The sequence below is a fragment of the Carassius auratus genome, chromosome 14 (genome assembly GCF_003368295.1).
Source record: "Carassius auratus strain Wakin chromosome 14, ASM336829v1, whole genome shotgun sequence".
In the NCBI taxonomy this organism is placed as follows: Eukaryota; Metazoa; Chordata; class Actinopteri; order Cypriniformes; family Cyprinidae; genus Carassius; species Carassius auratus.
In genome coordinates, this window is record NC_039256.1 from 10797338 (window position 1) to 10816041 (window position 18704).

At 37.9% G+C, this 18704-nt stretch overlaps 2 protein-coding genes across 9 annotated transcripts in view; one reads left to right on the plus strand and one right to left on the minus strand.

Annotated features, from left to right (window-relative positions):
- The window catches only part of ctbp1 (C-terminal binding protein 1), a 28446-nt gene extending 18181 nt beyond the window's left edge, over positions 1-10265 (plus strand). For 7 of the 8 annotated variants that reach the window (XM_026279875.1, XM_026279873.1, XM_026279874.1 and 4 more), the window contains 7 exons: positions 1581-1725; positions 1840-2046; positions 3939-4153; positions 4245-4375; positions 5709-5836; positions 6017-6131; positions 9326-10265. In XM_026279875.1, the coding sequence (XP_026135660.1) occupies positions 1581-1725; positions 1840-2046; positions 3939-4153; positions 4245-4375; positions 5709-5836; positions 6017-6131; positions 9326-9512 (1128 nt within the window). In that variant the 3' untranslated portion in view covers positions 9513-10265. Of the gene's footprint in view, positions 1-1580; positions 1726-1839; positions 2047-3938; positions 4154-4244; positions 4376-5708; positions 5837-6016; positions 6132-7642; positions 7694-9325 lie in introns of all 8 variants that reach the window. The other variant, XM_026279878.1, reaches the window with a different exon arrangement.
- A 317-nt stretch (positions 10266-10582) lies between these two features.
- Positions 10583-18704, minus strand: ppp2r2cb (protein phosphatase 2, regulatory subunit B, gamma b). Its single transcript, XM_026279870.1, has 10 exons — positions 18284-18704; positions 17739-17835; positions 16972-17069; positions 16087-16228; positions 15889-16001; positions 15637-15814; positions 14346-14510; positions 13865-14034; positions 12615-12706; positions 10583-12522 (listed from the first exon to the last, which is right to left on the minus strand). Exons 2-10 carry the CDS (start codon positions 17794-17796, stop codon positions 12165-12167), a joined length of 1374 nt encoding a protein of 457 aa, XP_026135655.1. The 5' UTR covers positions 17797-17835; positions 18284-18704; the 3' UTR covers positions 10583-12164.

Sequence of the window (18704 nt, forward strand, 5' to 3'; positions counted from 1 at the left end):
ATTAGACTGATAAGAGGATGATTCAGAAGAGTACAGTGACTGGTAGAACTGACTAAAACATGAGTTAATTTTCTCATTGTCTGAACATTGATTACCTTGGTCATTGATTATAGCTGGAATATTTTGAGTAACTGATCTCTGGCGTAGCTGATGTGCAAGCAGACGTCCCGCCGTCTCACCATGTTCATAGTACCCATGCCTTGACTTAGAAATCAGGTACTTGGCCTGCTGGGTAGACAGAGTATTAAATTCAGTTTGAAGTGACATACGTTTCTTGACTAAATCTGGCGAAAGAGAATGACTATATTCCCTCTCCACAAGTAATATCTCGTCTGTCAACAATCTTAACCATTCAGAGCTTCTCCTCTTCTTGTTGGCACAATATGAGATTATCTGACCCCTTAAATAAGACTTTAAGGACTCCCAGACCGTAGAAAATGGCATTTCTGGGGTTTGATTAACTTACAGGAAGAATTTAATTTCTGCCCTTAAAAAAAAGACAAAGTTCTCATCTGAAAGTAGTAAAGTGTTAAATCGCCATGGGCGGTATATTGATTGTGAATCTGAAAAACACAATTTCATACTGGCCCATGGTCTGAAATGATTATGGAGCCATAGTCACATTCCCTGACTAAGTGTAGAATTCGATTGTTGATGAAAAAATAATCAATTCGGGAGTACGTCTTATGAACAGAGGAGAAGAATGAATATGCCCTCGAGGTAGGATTGCGAAAGCGCCACACCATACGTTTCCAGAAATGATTTGATTGACTGAGCAGACTTAGTAAGGGTTGTTCCCCTTTAGCTCCTTTAGTTCCGATTTCAACTCACCCACTGTACTCTGTAGGGCGACAACTCTGTAGGTCATCCGACCAATTAGATAAACCACCCTGTATATTGTTGACACTCGCTTTGACTTGGTCTAACTCTGAGTGAAGCACCATTGTGCTGTTTATTATTTCAGATATCACCGCTCGTAATTCCTTCTTAAGAAAGTCAAAGTCTTCTGCAAGGGCATCCTTCAGTTCTGATTTAATCACAGCTGAAATATCAGACCTCAGTGCGAGAAGTATTTCAGACTTAAAACCAGACGTATCCATTTCGCTGGGATTTGGTGAGGGTGGAGCCGATTCACTCATGGACTTACAAACATTCTGGTCCGAGGAGACATTCGGCCTATTGCTCGCAGGCCCCGTGTACTTGTATTTTCTGAGATTTGTCGCCATTTTCATAGTTTTTAGAGTCGACTTAACAAGAGGGTCCAATACTAAAGTTTCTGGCATCGAGTTTTGAAATAATACTTTAAGAAAACAACACTAAATTAGGTAAGCATGCCAGGGGCCCTGCCAAACACGTCCTACTGCTTTGCCGACATAGTGTGCCCCCCATCTGTTCTCTCATTTTAACCAGGCACAACATGCTCATGATTTACTAAAACGGGGTAACAAATATTTATGTTGCGGGAACAAATTCTTAATTTTTTATATTTAAGAAGGCTCTATGAGATGGTTGGACTTTCTCTCAGTTTGAGAGCTGTCTTCTTTGCACAGACTGACTGTACTTTGTGTCCCCTCTCTCAGGTTTTAAATGAAGCAGTGGGTGCTCTCATGTACCACACCATCACCCTGATGAGGGAGGACCTGGAAAAGTTCAAAGCTCTTCGTATAATTGTCCGCATTGGGAGCGGCTTTGATAATATCGACATAAAGTCTGCTGGAGACTTAGGTAATGGTTAAGAAGGTTTTCTGTGACATCCCACACATTGCACAACAGTGTGTGTGTGTGTGTGTGTGTGTTTGCTGTATGAAGAGTCTGACTGTAACCCATCCTCATCCGCAGGAATAGCAGTCTGCAACATGCCAGCAGCTTCAGTCGAGGAGACGGCAGACTCCACCATGTGTCACATCCTAAACCTGTACCGACGCACCACCTGGCTGCACCAGGCTCTCCGGGAGGGCACGCGGGTCCAGAGCGCAGAACAGATCCGGGAGGTGGCGTCTGGGGCGGCCCGGATCAGAGGAGAGACGCTGGGGATCATTGGTCTAGGTGTGTTGTCTCACATAGCCAGACGCTTGACTCTAGACATGAAGTCTGATCCACTTCACTGTGTATTCTGGCCAAGAACCGCCCACTTAGACAGAAAGAGATCCTCTGAACGAGCTATAAAGTAACCAGCTGCTGTTTGTTTTGTTCTTATGTGCTGTTTAGGGGTGAGTAAATCTGAATACACTGATTCAGACAGAAAACCCCCCCAAAACATTTCAAATTATGTTTATGGAGCTGTGAAGATAACAGAGAGGAAACTATTGTTAATGTGATCTACATTTCTGTCATCATTACAGAATTCATCTCTCATCAATTAGGATTTTTTTCTGCTGGTCTGTGGACTAATGCAGCCTAGAGCCCTGCACGGGCCTCAAATCTAGGCCCGAGCCCGACCCGTGTCCGACAGCTCATCATAATTATCAGCCCGAGTCCGACACGAGCCCGTGTTTCTATTTATTTATTTTATTACACAGCGGAAGCCTGCCCTATTTGCAACAATTAAAAAATTGGTCAGTTTTGTTTTATGTTTCTTTTCATTTCTTTATCAAGTTATTTTAGAAAAATGTTTGGAGCATTTTTTTTTTAAAAAGACGATTAACGTTAAACAGCCGAGCCGACAGCGAGTAGCCTAAAACATATTTAATCAATTAAGCCTCTCAAATTAACGCTAATACTTTACTTGGCTACAATAAAATCCATATATAAAACACTTCAAGCATATCACACAGACAGTTAGTTTAATAAATGTTTATTTATTAAACCACAGTGAGTAAAATAAAATACAAAATTGAAATAGCTACCTGAGGCAGGCTCGCAAACGAAATGAGAAATATCCTACAATCTAAACAAATTAAATTAATTAAAAACAAACTTGCAGGTTATCTTACCTCAAAAATGCACCACAGAACATTTACATTTACATTACTTTAGAGGCCTATAATAGCTACTACTACAATAAGTGGATATAAGTGTAGTATAATCGTGGGTCGCGCTGACACAAAAGCGTGTGTGCGTGCGCGTGCGTGAGACTGTCATGTCAGTATGTCAGTTTAATTATAACGGGTTGAATTATCAGATTATGAGGTTATGAAATGTCTTTCTATGTTTGTTTTTCTATCGTCGACATCAACTTCTCATTTTTTTATTTAATGTCTAAAAATATAAATAGAAGGATAACCCAAAAAAGGCAGAGGCCCGGCCCCGGATGTGAGCTATAACGTGAAAATTGGCTGAAATGCAGGGCTTTAATGCAGCCACTAAAATGATAATTTATATAATCTCACAGAATCATTAAAATATTAAGCAGTACAACTGATAATAATTTAAAAATGTATAATAAGTAATGTAATAATGCAAAAAATTCAGGTTTGCATCGCAGGAATAAATTACATTTTAAAGTATATTCAAATAGAAAACCGTTATTTTAAATTGTAATAACATTTCATAATATTATTGTTGTTTCTGTATTTCAAGTGAAATAAATCCAGTATTGTAGAGCACAAGAGTCCTCTTTCAAAAATCTTAAAAAAGTCTTCCTGAGCACAAACTGTTACACAGAAGAAATAATAAAACAAGCCGAATCAATAAAACGGCTAAAATATAACTCAATTAATTCCTAAACACCCTTTGCTTAAGATTTCAAATCAGAACAATAAAAGAAAGCTCACATAGGCTCATGAGGACTCATACAGCAATATTGGGATTTTTAAATACTCCACCCTCCTCCCCAGGGTGTAGGAAAATTCACATAACTACACACATTTTAATAAAACCTGTTTAGTTTTTTTTAGTTTTTTTTTTTGTAGAATTGTAATTTTGGCATGACAGTGACTGGCATTGAACTAATGTAATTTAAAAAGGTCCTCTCACACAAGTGATCTGTCTGCTCTCAGGGCGTGTTGGACAGGCGGTGGCGCTGAGGGCCAAAGCATTCGGCTTCAACGTGATCTTCTACGACCCGTACCTGTCTGATGGGACGGAGCGAGCCCTGGGGCTGCAGAGAGTCAACACCCTACAGGACCTGCTCTTCCACAGCGACTGCGTCACCTTACACTGCAGCCTCAACGAGCACAACCACCATCTCATCAACGACTTCACCATCAAACAGGTGAAGGCCGCCTGCAGCCACTCACAAGCACAAGAGCATACATGCGCTGGAGCCACAACTGTGTATCATCATTACTGTGTGTTGACCGTAGATGCGTCAGGGCGCCTTCCTGGTGAACACGGCGCGTGGAGGTCTGGTGGATGAGAAGGCCCTGGCCCAGGCTCTGAAAGAGGGCAGAATACGGGGAGCAGCCCTGGACGTCCATGAGACCGAGCCCTTCAGGTGAATAACAGCAACATGGGATGTTTAACAATCGTGTTATTTTGACATTAGGATGGATCGCTTGCTCCAAACCACATTTCTGTTCCACACCCTGTTTTTTTTTTTTTTTGCATTGTTATTTGGTTTCAAACCCACAAAACATGCATCTGTTTGCTACAAATATCTGCAGAGAGTGCTAGTTGTTTCCCAAAGGCAGTTTCAAACGAGACAAGCAGCAATAATAAAGTACCCCATTAAAAAGTGGTACACTTTCGAAAATTAGGTAAAATTGCTCTCATACCAATTGTGAAAGCCAGTGTTATTTTAGTATGTTTATACTATTATAATTTTCACTAATATTTTAGTATCAGTTTCATGCTTAATGTTTAATGCTTTTGTCATTTCTATTAAAGTTTTTTTTATATTACTATTCATCTTTAATTTTAATTTTGTTTTATTTCATTTCATTGCTTCAGCTTATTTTAATAATAACATTTATATTATTATTACATTAATTTATTTAATTATTCAGTTGCCAGTTAGGTCTGAAATGCAGTTAATTATCATATGCTCTGATTAATTAGTCTTGATTATTCTAGGGATGCACAATATTGGATTCACACTCTACTATGCAGAGATTATAAACAATGTTTTTTTTTTTTATATATTGTTGCTCAGAGACGCACAACAGTTGCACTTTGGCTTTGTTTGGAGCAATATATCTTGAAAATTGAGCTAAAGCAGATAATACTATGTCTAAAATGTAACACAGAATTAACTTCTTGTTTATTGTACTCTTGTATAGATACTCAGACAAAAGTAGTACTCTTGCTTGGGTGATATTGATAAACTATAGGTAATTATTTGCCCTCAGATGTTGAATTTTAGGGCCGTTCTAATAGACTAGACTGTTTGACAGCAACTGCATGCAATGTAAAATGACATAAAGGTTGCATTAAATGCGCTGGGTAGTAACTGATTACATGTATTGTCTGGATAACAAAAATCAAGTACTCGTAATTAGTATTATAGTATATTTTATCATGCTTATAATCACGTTAAAGTTATTCACGTAAAAGTTTTTCATGGATTACATGATTACATACTATTCACACAATGGCAGTAAATCATTGAGAAATTATCTCATTATCCTCATTATCTACACACATACATACACACATACATACATACACACACACACACACACACACACACACACACACACACACACACACACACAATGGTGTAAAAAGTGTTTATTTTTATTTTTTGCATATTTGTCTTACTTGTGAAATGTTCTTACACTGAGGCTGTTCTCACCTCAGACTCTTATACAGCTGTATCTGTGTGTCAGTTTTAGCCAAGGTCCTCTTAAAGATGCACCCAACCTGATCTGCACCCCTCACGCGGCGTGGTACAGCGAGCAGGCCTCCATTGAGATGCGCGAGGAGGCGGCGCGTGAGATCCGTCGGGCTATCACCGGTACGTCAGCACACGACACTATCAGCAACACTCTCTACTGCGTTCGTCTAATGATTGAAGAGCGCTGGGTGTCTGACCTCTTTCATCAGCCGAGTGAAATCCTCGTTCTCTCATTGCAGCTTGATGTGCTGTGATCAGTGACTCAGGGTTTGCTGTAATGAAGGTGTTTTCCTCCTCCAGGTCGTATTCCAGACAGCCTCAAGAACTGCGTCAACAAAGAGTTCCTCACACAGACCACGCACTGGGCCGGCTTGGACCCCACTGTGGTTCATCCAGAACTCAATGGAGCCTACAGGTACAACAAACTACCGAAGAATTCATTCATATTCATAACTGTATCCCACATTCGTAACATTTGTTACTGAATGTAGGATACAGGTGGTGCTGTTGTTTTGTATTTGCACAGAAATGGTTCAAATCAACACTTTGGGATACTCAATACATGCTCCTGGTCTTATTGCATGTTATTAGAAAACTCTTCTAATCTTTCTTTAATATATGTGACTCTGGATCACAAAATCAGTCTTAAGTCTCTGGGATATATTTGTAGAAATAGCCAAAAAAAATGTATGGGTCAAAATTATAGATTTTTCTTTTATGCCAAAAATCATTCATGTTCCATGAAAATATTTTGTACATTTCCTACCATAAATATATAAAAACGTAATTTTTGATTAGTAATGTGCATAGCTAAGAATTCATCTGGACAACTTAAAGGGCCATTTTCTCAGTATTTTGATTTTTGCATCCTCAGATTCCAGATGTTCAAATAGTTGTATCTCTGCTAAATATTGTCTGATCCTAATAAACCATTCATCAATGGAAAGCTTATCTATTCATCTTTCAGATGATGTTTCAGATGAAAAATTGACACTTAAGACTTGTTTTGTGGTCCAGAGTCACAAATGTCATAACTTGCAAAGTCTCTGAAAAGCCTATGCCATGCATGTTGGGAAAATAATCCGTTAATTTAGCAATAAGGGCTCATCATTGCCCATTACGATATCTAGAGTGCAGAGTGGACGGTAGCCAGTACTAATTATGTTTACTGTATATTAGGGGTGTAACGGTACACATATATTTGGTATTGTTACTTTTGAAATGAAACAAAATCTCCCCTTTGAAATTACGTCCATTTTACAGGAAATCTCAACAATAAATTGACGCTCTTTCCTGTGGCTTGACAGATCGCTGTTTTACGCCTCAAATGGCAGTGCAGAGCACGATCGTCCCTTCCTCTTTACTACTAGTTGTAATGTGAAATAAACATGAATGAACATCTCGCAGCGTATGTCGTAATCGCACAATCAGTCATTTAACCGCGGAAACAAAACGTCAGGTACCATTTCATTTACCTCAGGCAAGCCATCAGTGTCCACATCTTGTTAGTTTATTAAGTCTAGAGAAGAGCATTTTGAGAAAAATTAGACTCTGTTCTCATTATATTTTACTTTACCTGTTAAAAATGTCTTAATTATTAGTTTGTGTTATGAAACAAGTTATGACAGCCACTGTGTAATTGAATATATTTCAACAGCAAATAGAAATGTAGAAGTTTATTTAAAAATTGCATTATGTGAAATTTATGTTTGTATACAATTTGAGTGTTGATTTATTATATTTTAAAATAAATAGAAATTAAATGTAGGTTTGGACTGTTGTTAATTGAATGTAAAAGGGCTCCTATAGTTTAGGCAGAGATTTTTTTCGCCTAGGAAAGTTAAAATGTATAATTCAGTTTATTTAAAGAAAGAGCAATTTGTTCAGTGAACCACTGTTTAATAAAAAAAGCAATTTTATGTTTAGTTTTTTCCCCCTGCTGTACTGAAATCATACTGAACTGACGTCAAAACCGAGGTACGTACCGAACCGTCTTGTTTGTTTACCGTTACACCCCTACTATATATAATAATAAATAATAACGGAATAGAATAACTATATTCAAGAAATTAAACACAGACACTGATATCTACTGACAAAGTCTTTAATTTTTAAAACAGACACAGGGCATTTTTTGACATTTGATCCTTTTATGATTACTAGATAAGAAGTTTTGAAATAGATTTGATTGCGACTAATGAATCATTAATGAATCATTGAGACCAATATGTGAATATGTTCAACTGATTATTTGAAAGAACCAATTCAAGTGAACAACTTGCTCATGAATCAGTTTGATATATAATTATTCTAGAGTCATGAGTATAACAATAATGCATATTCACGATAGAAATGTTTGAAATCATCATTACTTTTACCTGTTTTTATAGAAACTTTTTTTTTTCCCATGCCATGGTAAAACCACTGTGACACACAGCTTATAAAATACACTCACACAAACGTAATGTTTAGTTTTACGGTTCATTAGCTTCACTGTTGGGTGTTTACGGTTGCTGTGCAAGTTGCTGCATTAATATACACGTTCAGAATTTTGCGCTAACATTTTTTTATTTTTATGTTTTTGAAAGATGTCTCTGATGCTCACCAAGTCTGCAGTTAGTTAATCCAAGATACCGTAAAAACATACAAATTTGGAAATATCATGACACTTTTGAATAGCTGTTGTCTTATGCAATATATTTTAAATTGCAATTTATTCCTGCGATGGCAAAGCAAATTTTTAGGGTTCTTTACTGAATATACATTTCAAAAGCATTTATGTGAGTGAAATAGGAATTTTGGAAAGTTATATGTGTCTTTACTGTCGATCAATTATTTAATGCATCCTTGCTGAATAAAAGTATTTACTTCAAACTTACTAACCCCAAAAGTTTAAAGGTACACTTTTGAAAATAGGCACATTTTCCAACTCCCCTAACGTTAAACAGTTGTGTTTTACCGTTTTCGAATCCATTCAGCTGATCTCCTGGTCTGGCGGGAGCACTTTTAGCTTAGCTTAGCATAGAGCATTGAATCTGGTTAGACTGTTAGCATGTAGTTTTGTGTAGTTGCAGAGTTACCGGGGAATATTTTCAGTCACTGTGTAATATCATTGCGGGAGTACAGTTCCTAGCCATTTCAGCCTAGAAAATTGCAACTTTTCATTTCCCGTCAGTCTTAGTACACGATGTAACCACAGAAGAGTCAAGTTTTAAATAGGACAAATATAGAAACTCTTTGGTCATTTTTGAGTGAGATGCTAACGGTGTAATCAGATTCAGTGCTCTATGCTAAGCTAAAAGTGCTACCACCAGACCTGGCTAAATGGATTCAAAAACAGTAAAACTCAACTGTTTAACTCTACGGGAGTTGGAAAATGAGCCTAAAAAAAGTGGAGTGTTCCTTTATAAAACCGAGATTATAGAAAATAATGAATCACATCATATGTGTGATATATTTAAATGTGACTCATCCAATCAGATTGCAGTAACCCTCCATATATATTCCATACTGACAAAAAGAATTATGTATAGCCTGAATGCACTGTAAGTCACTTTGGATAAAAGGGGTCATTGCTGTGCTGTCGTTAATGTTATTCCTCTTCCTCAGGTACCCCCCAAGCGTCGTGAGCCTAGCTTCAGGGGGTCTGCCTCCTCCAGTGGAGGGCATCATGCCAAGCACCGTGCCCATCACCCACAGCCTGCCCACCGCAGCCCACCCTCCACACGCCCCGTCACCCGGCCAAACCGGCAAAGCTGAACCCGATAGAGAGCAGCACCCCAACGAACAGTTGTAGCCCCCTCTTCAAAGGCTCTCCGTACCACTATAGAACTCTCCTGGTCCTTCTTTACCCCAAAGAAGAGGAGCACAAACAGGCTCCCGGGCTCAGAACCAGCCACTAAAAACAACCACGACTCTGAAGTAGCCAACTCTTAGACTGAAGGTGGTGGACTGCGCTCTCTGACGTGTCTAGTGGGGGAAAAAAACAACAAAAAAAGAGAAAAACTTGTGGATTTCAAACTTTTCCCTGATGCAAAATCCTGCTGTTTTAGATAGTAGTCTGTCCAAGTGCAGTGGGCGATCTTTTATCTGTTATTTTGTCTGTCTAATGGGTTTCATTGTTAAAACAACAGTAGCTATTACATGAATGTAACCTGTTTGTGTACAGTTTTTAGGACATGATCAATGGTTTGTAGATGAAAAAAAAAAAACTGAAACAGCATTATGGGAGGCATCTTACCACCTAATTATAGATATGATAACAAAAAGCATATTAGTTTCGCTCGTTTGATTTTAAAAGCCCCGAAAGAGGCAGGATTTGCACACCCTCTCAGGAAAATTGATTTCCCCCCCTCCCTTCCTTTTAAATTAAACCACATAGTGCATTGTTTTTTGTCTTTTGTAGTCAAAATTCAGTACATCACTTTAAAGAACTACACTCAGTATGTTTTTATTTTAGGAGCATGTATTACTTATGTGTTAAAGGTTAAAAAGTAAACAGAAAAGTTCAGTTTTTGAACAAAATGTAAAAAAAAAAAAAAAAAAAAAAGTGTCTTGTGCAAAGCTGGCGTAATGCTTGCCTGTTTGTGTGTGACTTGATTGTACCGTGTTTTCCGAGGATGCCGGGATAGTTGCAGCTTTCCATCGCCTACATAGTTTCCTTCCTGGTAAAGTGGTAGGCTAGCAATATACATACTATATATACTATGAGATATTCATATTTTTTGTTAAACAGAATCCAAAAAGAAATGTTTGTGACTGTATGCATTTGTATGAATTATTTTAAATGAAATAAAAGTCTGAGTTAAACTACACGGCTGCGTTTCACTAAAGTCATGGCAGGACAACAGAAACAGTGCAGGTTCAGTTCAGGTTTCCTTTGTATTTGAACCCATTTCAGGATAGAAACACAATCACTGTGAGCGCACGCTTGTGGACGCTACTTCTGTAATATGCAGATCAAAAGGTACCAATCAGGCAACATGCATCATGAAATACTTCATACAGTGAATTGGGATTTAACTCAAAGCTGTGATCGAGCTCACTCTGATGAATCTGTATTAAAGGATTTGTTCACCCAAATTTGATGTACCCTCACTCTCATGTTCAAAACCCATGTGAAAATGGAGAAATTTTGATTTCTTGACCAAATTGTTTGGTGTAGTAACATGGATTTAGAAAAGTAGAGTTTTCATGGCGAATGCAAATTTTGGATGAAATTTTAAACACTTCGAGATCTGCCACTATCAAGCGCACAGAAACAATTCACACCTTATTTTTTGTTCGATTATCCGTTTCGACTGAGCCCCACACATGACAAGCAAAGAAAAAATAAATAAATAATGCGCTTTAATAATTCGTTCCCTCGATGTAATAAAATGTGCACAATTACTATTTTGTTCTCTCAATTTACTAATTAATTCTCTCGTTTTATAAATCGTGTGCACAATTTAACAAATCGTGGGAACGAAATAGTAAATGGTGCACACGATTAAGCCTACTATTTTTTTCCTGTATGCCATGTGTGGGGCTCCGTATGTTTCACACCAATGTACACACACACACACAAATTTAAATACACATTCAAAAAACAAGATTCTTCTTCTATGGCATTAAAATCTCATTAATACTCGCACATAGTAGGTTTTGACATCATCAACGGCAAACTACATTACACCTTGCCTGTCTCGTAACTGATATATACTGAAGATACTATAGGTTTTCATTTTGTGGAAAAGAGCAGCACGAACATTCCGCTCAGTTTCTCTCTCTGTGTTCCACAATAGATCCATGAGGGTGGGAAATTCCTTTTTCATTTTTGGTTGATCTACTTTAACACACAAGACAAAACCATCAAACCAGTGCACTAGCTAGCAAGCGCCTGTAAGTACGTGGTCAGAAGCGTCGAGTTGAGGGAATGTTCTTTACACATTGCGGTGAAGGAGGTGATGACTCGGCATCGAAACTGATCCCTGCGCATGCAATGTCTCTCAGCAGACCTCCGTAGTTCCTTCATCCTGTCCTCTGCTTGTTCTGGATTTCGTTTTGGTGCGTTTTGCCATTGAACATAAGAAGAGGCCTTAGAGAGTCCCTGAGCAGTTTGTCAAACCAAAGAAAACGAATGGGCACTTAATTCTACACAAGCACTGCAGAGCGTTAGAAAGCATCTGATTCGTTTACAATCGACTTTGTTAAATAAGCCCTGTTCAATAGCTTTGTAAACATGCATGTGCCATCTGAATGTGTCAGGGTGGCTTCACATCATCTAACCCGAGTGTTCATACTGCATGCCATGCGCTAGCATCTGAGCGATACATTCTCATTCGGACCACAGTTATAGTTTCTATTATTCAATTTTGGGGGATATGTATTTTCATAACAGTTTGTTGTGATGCTGGCGACACTGAATCCAAATGGGGAATGTGATCATAAAGGGCATGAACTGAATTTAGTATGTGGGAGGGTTTGCTTGCGTCTGCCACTTGGGAGGTGCACTCTGTATTTCGGGCGTGTTGTGATGTCCGTTGGGCGTCAGTCTGTCCTGAAAAATGTACAGGTTGTTGCTGGCCGCGATGGCGATGATGTTTTCTTCGGGATGCCAGGCGGTATGGAGGATTTTCTTCCTGAAGTCCAGACTGTCCACGCTGACGTCCGTCTCTTTCCGTTTCTTGCCCACACACACCCGCCGCGGCTGCAGGACGGCCCGCCGCTTACACACCTCCCGGCTGGCCTCCAGGGTCACGTCACGCAGACTCGCCCGGTCAAACATTCGGAAGTAGTTGTTGTAAGCCCCTGTCATGATCACGCTGCAGAGGAAGAAGAGAGGGATTGAGAGGGAACAGATGCTGGTTATGGTTCAAAAGGTCAAAGGTGATGTTTTGAGGGTGACTGGCCTCACCTGTCCGTTCCGTTCCAGGCACATTCAAACTTGTCAAAAATACAATCGCTTTCATACAAAGAGCACAATTTGGTTCGCAGGTAGTCGTGGACCTAAAAACACAAGCAGACATGAGAATTTTGTAGAAAAACATTACAGTAAAGGTTAGTCATGTTTAGTGTGCAGTCAAGCTTCTTTATATATAACCAAATAACAGGAATGATGCTTGTAGCTGTAAAAACTGTACTGTTCCTGCTTTCCAATAGAGAATGAAAGGCATTTTTAAAGATTTGTACCTTAACTTTTGTCTAACTGCATCAAATTCTTATACCTTTCATCAAAGTGGCTGGATTTATATTGTAAAGTGTATATATATATATATATATATATATATATATATATATATATATATATATATATATATATATATATATATATATATATACATATATATATATATATATATATATATATATATATATATATATATATATATATATATATACACACACACACATACATATATATACACACACACACATCACTAAAAACATTCAATAAATAAAAAAAGAACAATAATAACAATAATAATAGAAATATATAAGATTTACCAAATTGTAAGGTAAATCTACTTCATTTAACATTATATCATGTGCATATATCTGTGTATATGTATTTTAGTATAACTGATATACTATTATAGTATTTAAGATTTTACTAGCGGTTATTTTTTTTTGGTAAAGTTTTAGTAATTTTAGTCATTTTTATTTGTATATATTTGTGTGTATTTTATGTTGTTTTAATTATACCTATATTGAGTTTTAGTTATATCAGTTCTTTAAACTTATTTTGAAGTAAGTTTTACCATTTAATATTAATATGTAGTTGTATTTTTTTTATTATTATTTAACAACAGTTATTTTTAATGATAACGTAATTTAATAATAACAGGTTTTAGTTTTATTTAACAATAGGTATAGGTAATTTTCTTTTATAAAATTATCTTTAAATTATATTTATTTTTTTAAATAATTATATATTGTTAATAGAAGGCAGAAACTTTAAACGTAATACAAAATAAATAATTTCCACATATTTTAAGAATTTATTTTAGCTTGTGCAATAAATGTATATAAAATCCAAAATTTTATCTCCATAATTTCACACCTATTTCTATTTTTACAGTAACGAGTCTCTTAGTGAAGCCAACTCCTCTTCACGTGCACTGAGAAGCATGGTTTCTCATATGAGTGAGTGCATAGGTGAGAGACCTGGTATGTTTCCACTGGTTTATTTTCCATGTTGATGTCCCAGACTTTAACGGTGAGGTAATCTCTAGTGAGCAGGTATCGACCGCTGTGACTGAACTTCACATCTGACACCGAGGAAACGATCTCGGAGAAGAAGGACCGCCGGGATGGATCCACTGCTTCTTCAAACACTAATGGAGTTTGCACATAGACACATGACATAACAACATACCAACTATTAGGACATTCATTCAAAGTAAAACACTTTACATTAAATTCTGGCAGTGGCAAACTGGGTTTCAATTCTGGAACTTTAAGTGATTTACTTAAACTTAAGTAACATTTTATTAAACCTAAAAAATATATATTTCTTTTTAGAAGTCTTGTAATGTGGGTGTTTTAGTGGGTATGTTCCTGGATCAAACATCTTTGTAATCTTGGAACGTGGTTATGGTGTTGCAAGACCAGCAAAGAATGTGCAGAATGCGCATGCGCGGCTCACGCTTGGCGTGCTGGTCACAGAGTGCGCGCGCTCTCATGTCGCAGAGGCGCGTGGTTCCTGTGCTGCTGCTGAAGGCCAGCAGGTGGCAGTGGTGAGGGTGAAACTCGGCCACTGTGATCACCTCACTGAGGTCCTCCATGTTTTCAGGCTTCAGATCCACAATATCTGAGAGAAATTCACTGAGGAAACCCAACACGTCTTTTAAAGGCCAGTTCACAGCAAGGATGATTAATATAATGATACATTTTTAATAATCATACAATGACAGGGAAATTTACTCAACAATGAACTACAACAATAAAATCAGAGAAAATATATTGTTTTTCAGAACAATTTTTTTTCCAGCTGATGAACTATAAAAACCTAACACTAACCGGAAAACAGAAACTACTCGACTTTTAAGGGCATTCATTTTTAAGGGCATTTACTTTTCAGGACGATAGCCTGTTGCAGCCAAAAAAAACAAAACAAAAAAAAAAACAAGGGCAGGCCTACTGTCACAATTTAAAGACTTTTTTCTTGCAATTGCAAATATAGTTTCAGAATTACAAGATACAAACGCACAAGTGTAAGAATTATGTGATATATACTCACAACTGTGGGAAAAAAATAGAATTGCAAGCTTTTATCTCACTTTATTTCTCAAAATTATGAGTAGTCTATATAACACGCAATTTTGACTTTATAATTCGCAATTGCAAGTTTACATCTAGCAATTCTGTGAAAAAGTTTGTTGCAAGATATAAAAAAAACTCACAATTTCTAGATATACACTCACAAGTGCAAGAAAAACAATCAGAATCGTGAGATAAAGTCACAGATAACTTATTTTTTGACTCAGTGGCAGAAATGGGCTTCTAGTTAAGGCCCATAAACAGCACAAAAGACACCTATATAATGTTAACAATCATTATAATGTTTTAATATTCATTCAAGTTCAATGAGAATTGGGAAATCCCCACTACAACTATATCATGATTACGACACAAAGCAACAATATTGTTAGAACAAGTATCAAACTGATTTCTTTCCCCAGGTGATGAATGACAGAAAACATTCAAAGCCAATCAGAATCCACCTGACTTTAAAGAGCTCGTGCATTTAAAGCAACAAGCGAACAACTGCAGTGAGTGCTTCGAATAAACAGAGCAAAATGCTTTCTTCTATATTTCCTCTGAAAAGATTTTTGGTGACAACATGTCAAAAACTACATTTTTGCTTAATAAACACAATTATAACACCCCATATCTCTCTGTGTAGTTCTGTCTTACGGTGCGAAGCATGAGGATACTGAAGCTGCGGTCAGTAATGTTGAGGTGCCACAGGTTTATTCTCAGGTCGTCGGCAGACAGGTACGTCTCACAGTCGCTGTTGACACTGATGGAGTTGATGTGATATGCATGAGCGTTAGCAAAAACACGCCGTGGAGACGCCTCCACCAGGAGATCCATCGGCCGCAGGACTGGCACCTGGACAATGCAGTAATTCACATCAGGAAACAAACTCATACAGAGAAGGAAACAGAAGGAGAAATGCAACACACCTGTAGAGTGGTGACTGTAGAGAGGTCCTTCAGTCTGCCCTCCTCATCTCTCAGATTATAGCCTTCGGCTCGCTTATCTCTCTCACTCACCTTCCACAGCTTTATGGTCTTGTCTGGAAAGAAGTAGAAAAAGTATGTTATTCTTAAAGAAACAGTACTGTGTTTCAGCGTTATGTTAGCAAGGGTTTGAGCTCTTACCATTGGTGGCGAGGAGGAAGTGGGCGGGGTTATGCAGAGGCAGCCAGCGAATCTTATTGATTTTCTCCTCAATCTCCAAACTTTTCAGGTAATCGAACTCAGGCTCATGACTCTGAAATGTACTATAAACATTATATTCGCCCTAAAAGAGAGAGGTAAGGGGACAAGATAACAGAAAATAGTCACACTGTTTGCATGAATTAATTAACTGTGTCCACAACAGAATTAATGGACTTTTCACATTTCCAGAGAAGTGGAAGTTATACAGTATCTTAGGTAAGTAAACCTCTATAGTGGTGAATGGAAACTACAAAAAAAGTCTAAAAGTCGGGTAGGTATCTTTGAGAATTTGATGTTTTGCATTGAGTTGATATCGCTTATGTAATTGGCATAATACATGTTTACATCATCATACATGTTACAAAATAAACATTAACAGGATACGCGCATTTACCATTTATTGGGTCTCATTGTAAAAACATGAGGGGAATAAACTTGGGTGTAAATCATTCATAAAACACTTCTTACACAATCTGTCAAAAGTGACAAGATCCGTAAAGCTGATTTTACGAGTCATTTAACCAGGCCTTCGTTCTGCTCTTGTGTCATCCATCTTTTGGGGGTAGTTAGACAGTTTTGTCCAATAAAACATTTTCTAGAATGATAATGTATCCTCCCAATGTATTATAAACACCACCTGCCTCCAACTCACAACAGCAAGACAATAATGGTGTCACTGACGTAAACTGAAAGTTACTGACTGACAAAAAAGAAGATAACAATCAAACAAAAATGCTTCAGTGTCCTGTTCTAGCTTCCTGTTTCAAAAGGAAGTTTGAGAAAAAGGGAACATAAATCAACGTGTTAGTCAGAGATTTGTCTAACCTGTGGTTCTCTCTGAAAGATGACAACTCTCCCACCCCTATCACCCGTGGCCAAGAACTCTCCGGACTGGTTGAACTCCACCGTAGAGATGACATCCGCTGGATCACACACAAGAATCAAATCAAGAATAAATCCTGCAGAGGCCTCTATCTATTGCTTAAGATCAGATGTGCCTGACACTGCTTTGCCAAACTAAACAAATACAATGTTTGTATTTGAACATAGATTCAAAAACAGGGTTACACCAGGATTATTATAGTTAAATGAAAAAAAAACACATCTATACATATACAACTTATACTTGTTTTATTTCAGCTAGTTGCTAAGGAAGCATTTCTCATTTTCATAGTGTAACTTTATGTACTAAAATGACTAATAACATTAATGAAACGAATATATAAAAAAAACTACAAAAACAGGACAAAAACACTACTAATGAAATTAAATAAAAAATTTAAAAAAATAAAAATTAATCTAAATGATTAAAAACTTTAATAGTCTCGCTCTAATGCTTGCTCTCTCTCAAAACCTCATGAGTTATCATCATGGGATGGTTGTAAACAGCATTGAACTAGTTCCCACTTGTTGGACTGCTTCATATAAAGATGCTTATCATGGTCTAGAAAAGTAATTTCAAGCATTTCAGCAAAGCCCTTACAAGGAACAAATTCAGTCAAGTGTGTCCAAACATTTGACTGGCAGTGTAGCCACTGTGAGTGTATTGTAGCGTGTGATTGTGTGTGTGTGTGTGTGTGTGTGTGTGTTACCCTCTGTGTACTCTGGCTCCAAGGCTGCGAGATCGGAACAGAGAACTGGGCTCAGCATTCTGAGACAGAACGGGGCGGGGCTGCAGCTCTACCAATCCTGCAAAGAGGCGGAGTCTCATGATCAGCCTTAAAATCTGAGAGGAAGGGTTATGACATGATACCGGTGTCTTGATGTCTGCCAGAGAGACTCTCTCACCTGCTGGAACGATTCCAGACACTGATATTCAAACATACAGGTCACATGAGCGCCAGCAGAGATAAACCACAACCATCCAGATTATGTACAGTATAGCCCTGATGTATTGCAATGGGCCTAGATTTGAGATTAGTGGATGTAATCCTGTTCTACATCAATAAAACATCAGATCATCAGGGGTGGGGGGTGGGGGGGATCTGCCACATATGTATATTAACATCTCCATCTGTTCAATAAGCCATTAAAAGGGATCACAAACCACATTTATGCATGTAAACATCCAGACATCATGAATGAAAAGGAAAATTCAAACGAATAACACGAAATACTTAGAAAAACACTCTTTTACCTTCTTGTCACATTGCTGTGCTAACAATCGTGTTCAGCTGCTGATATATTCATTCAGTTCCATTGCGGTGTTGGTTTGTATAAGAGGTGTCTGTGAAGGTGCGTGTTTGTTTGATGGATGAGCAGCACACCATCCATTTTTCAGCCATCAGCATGAAGGTCTGCTGCAAAGCGTCATGGGGTTTGTGAGCAGTAAGTCCACACGAAGAGGCAGATGATATAGAGGCTGAAGAAAAAGCACAATCTCTTGGCTCAGCTGGGATGCATCTACACTCTTCCGGTTAAATCATTCTTGTTGGGTTTTCCTGAAATCAGAGGTAAACACATGACAGCTGGACTTGTGCGTAGGCATACTGATGTTTGTGCAAAAGAATGAGGGAGGGGTGCAATTCTGTCTGTTCTGCTGCATAGACTCCTCCTCC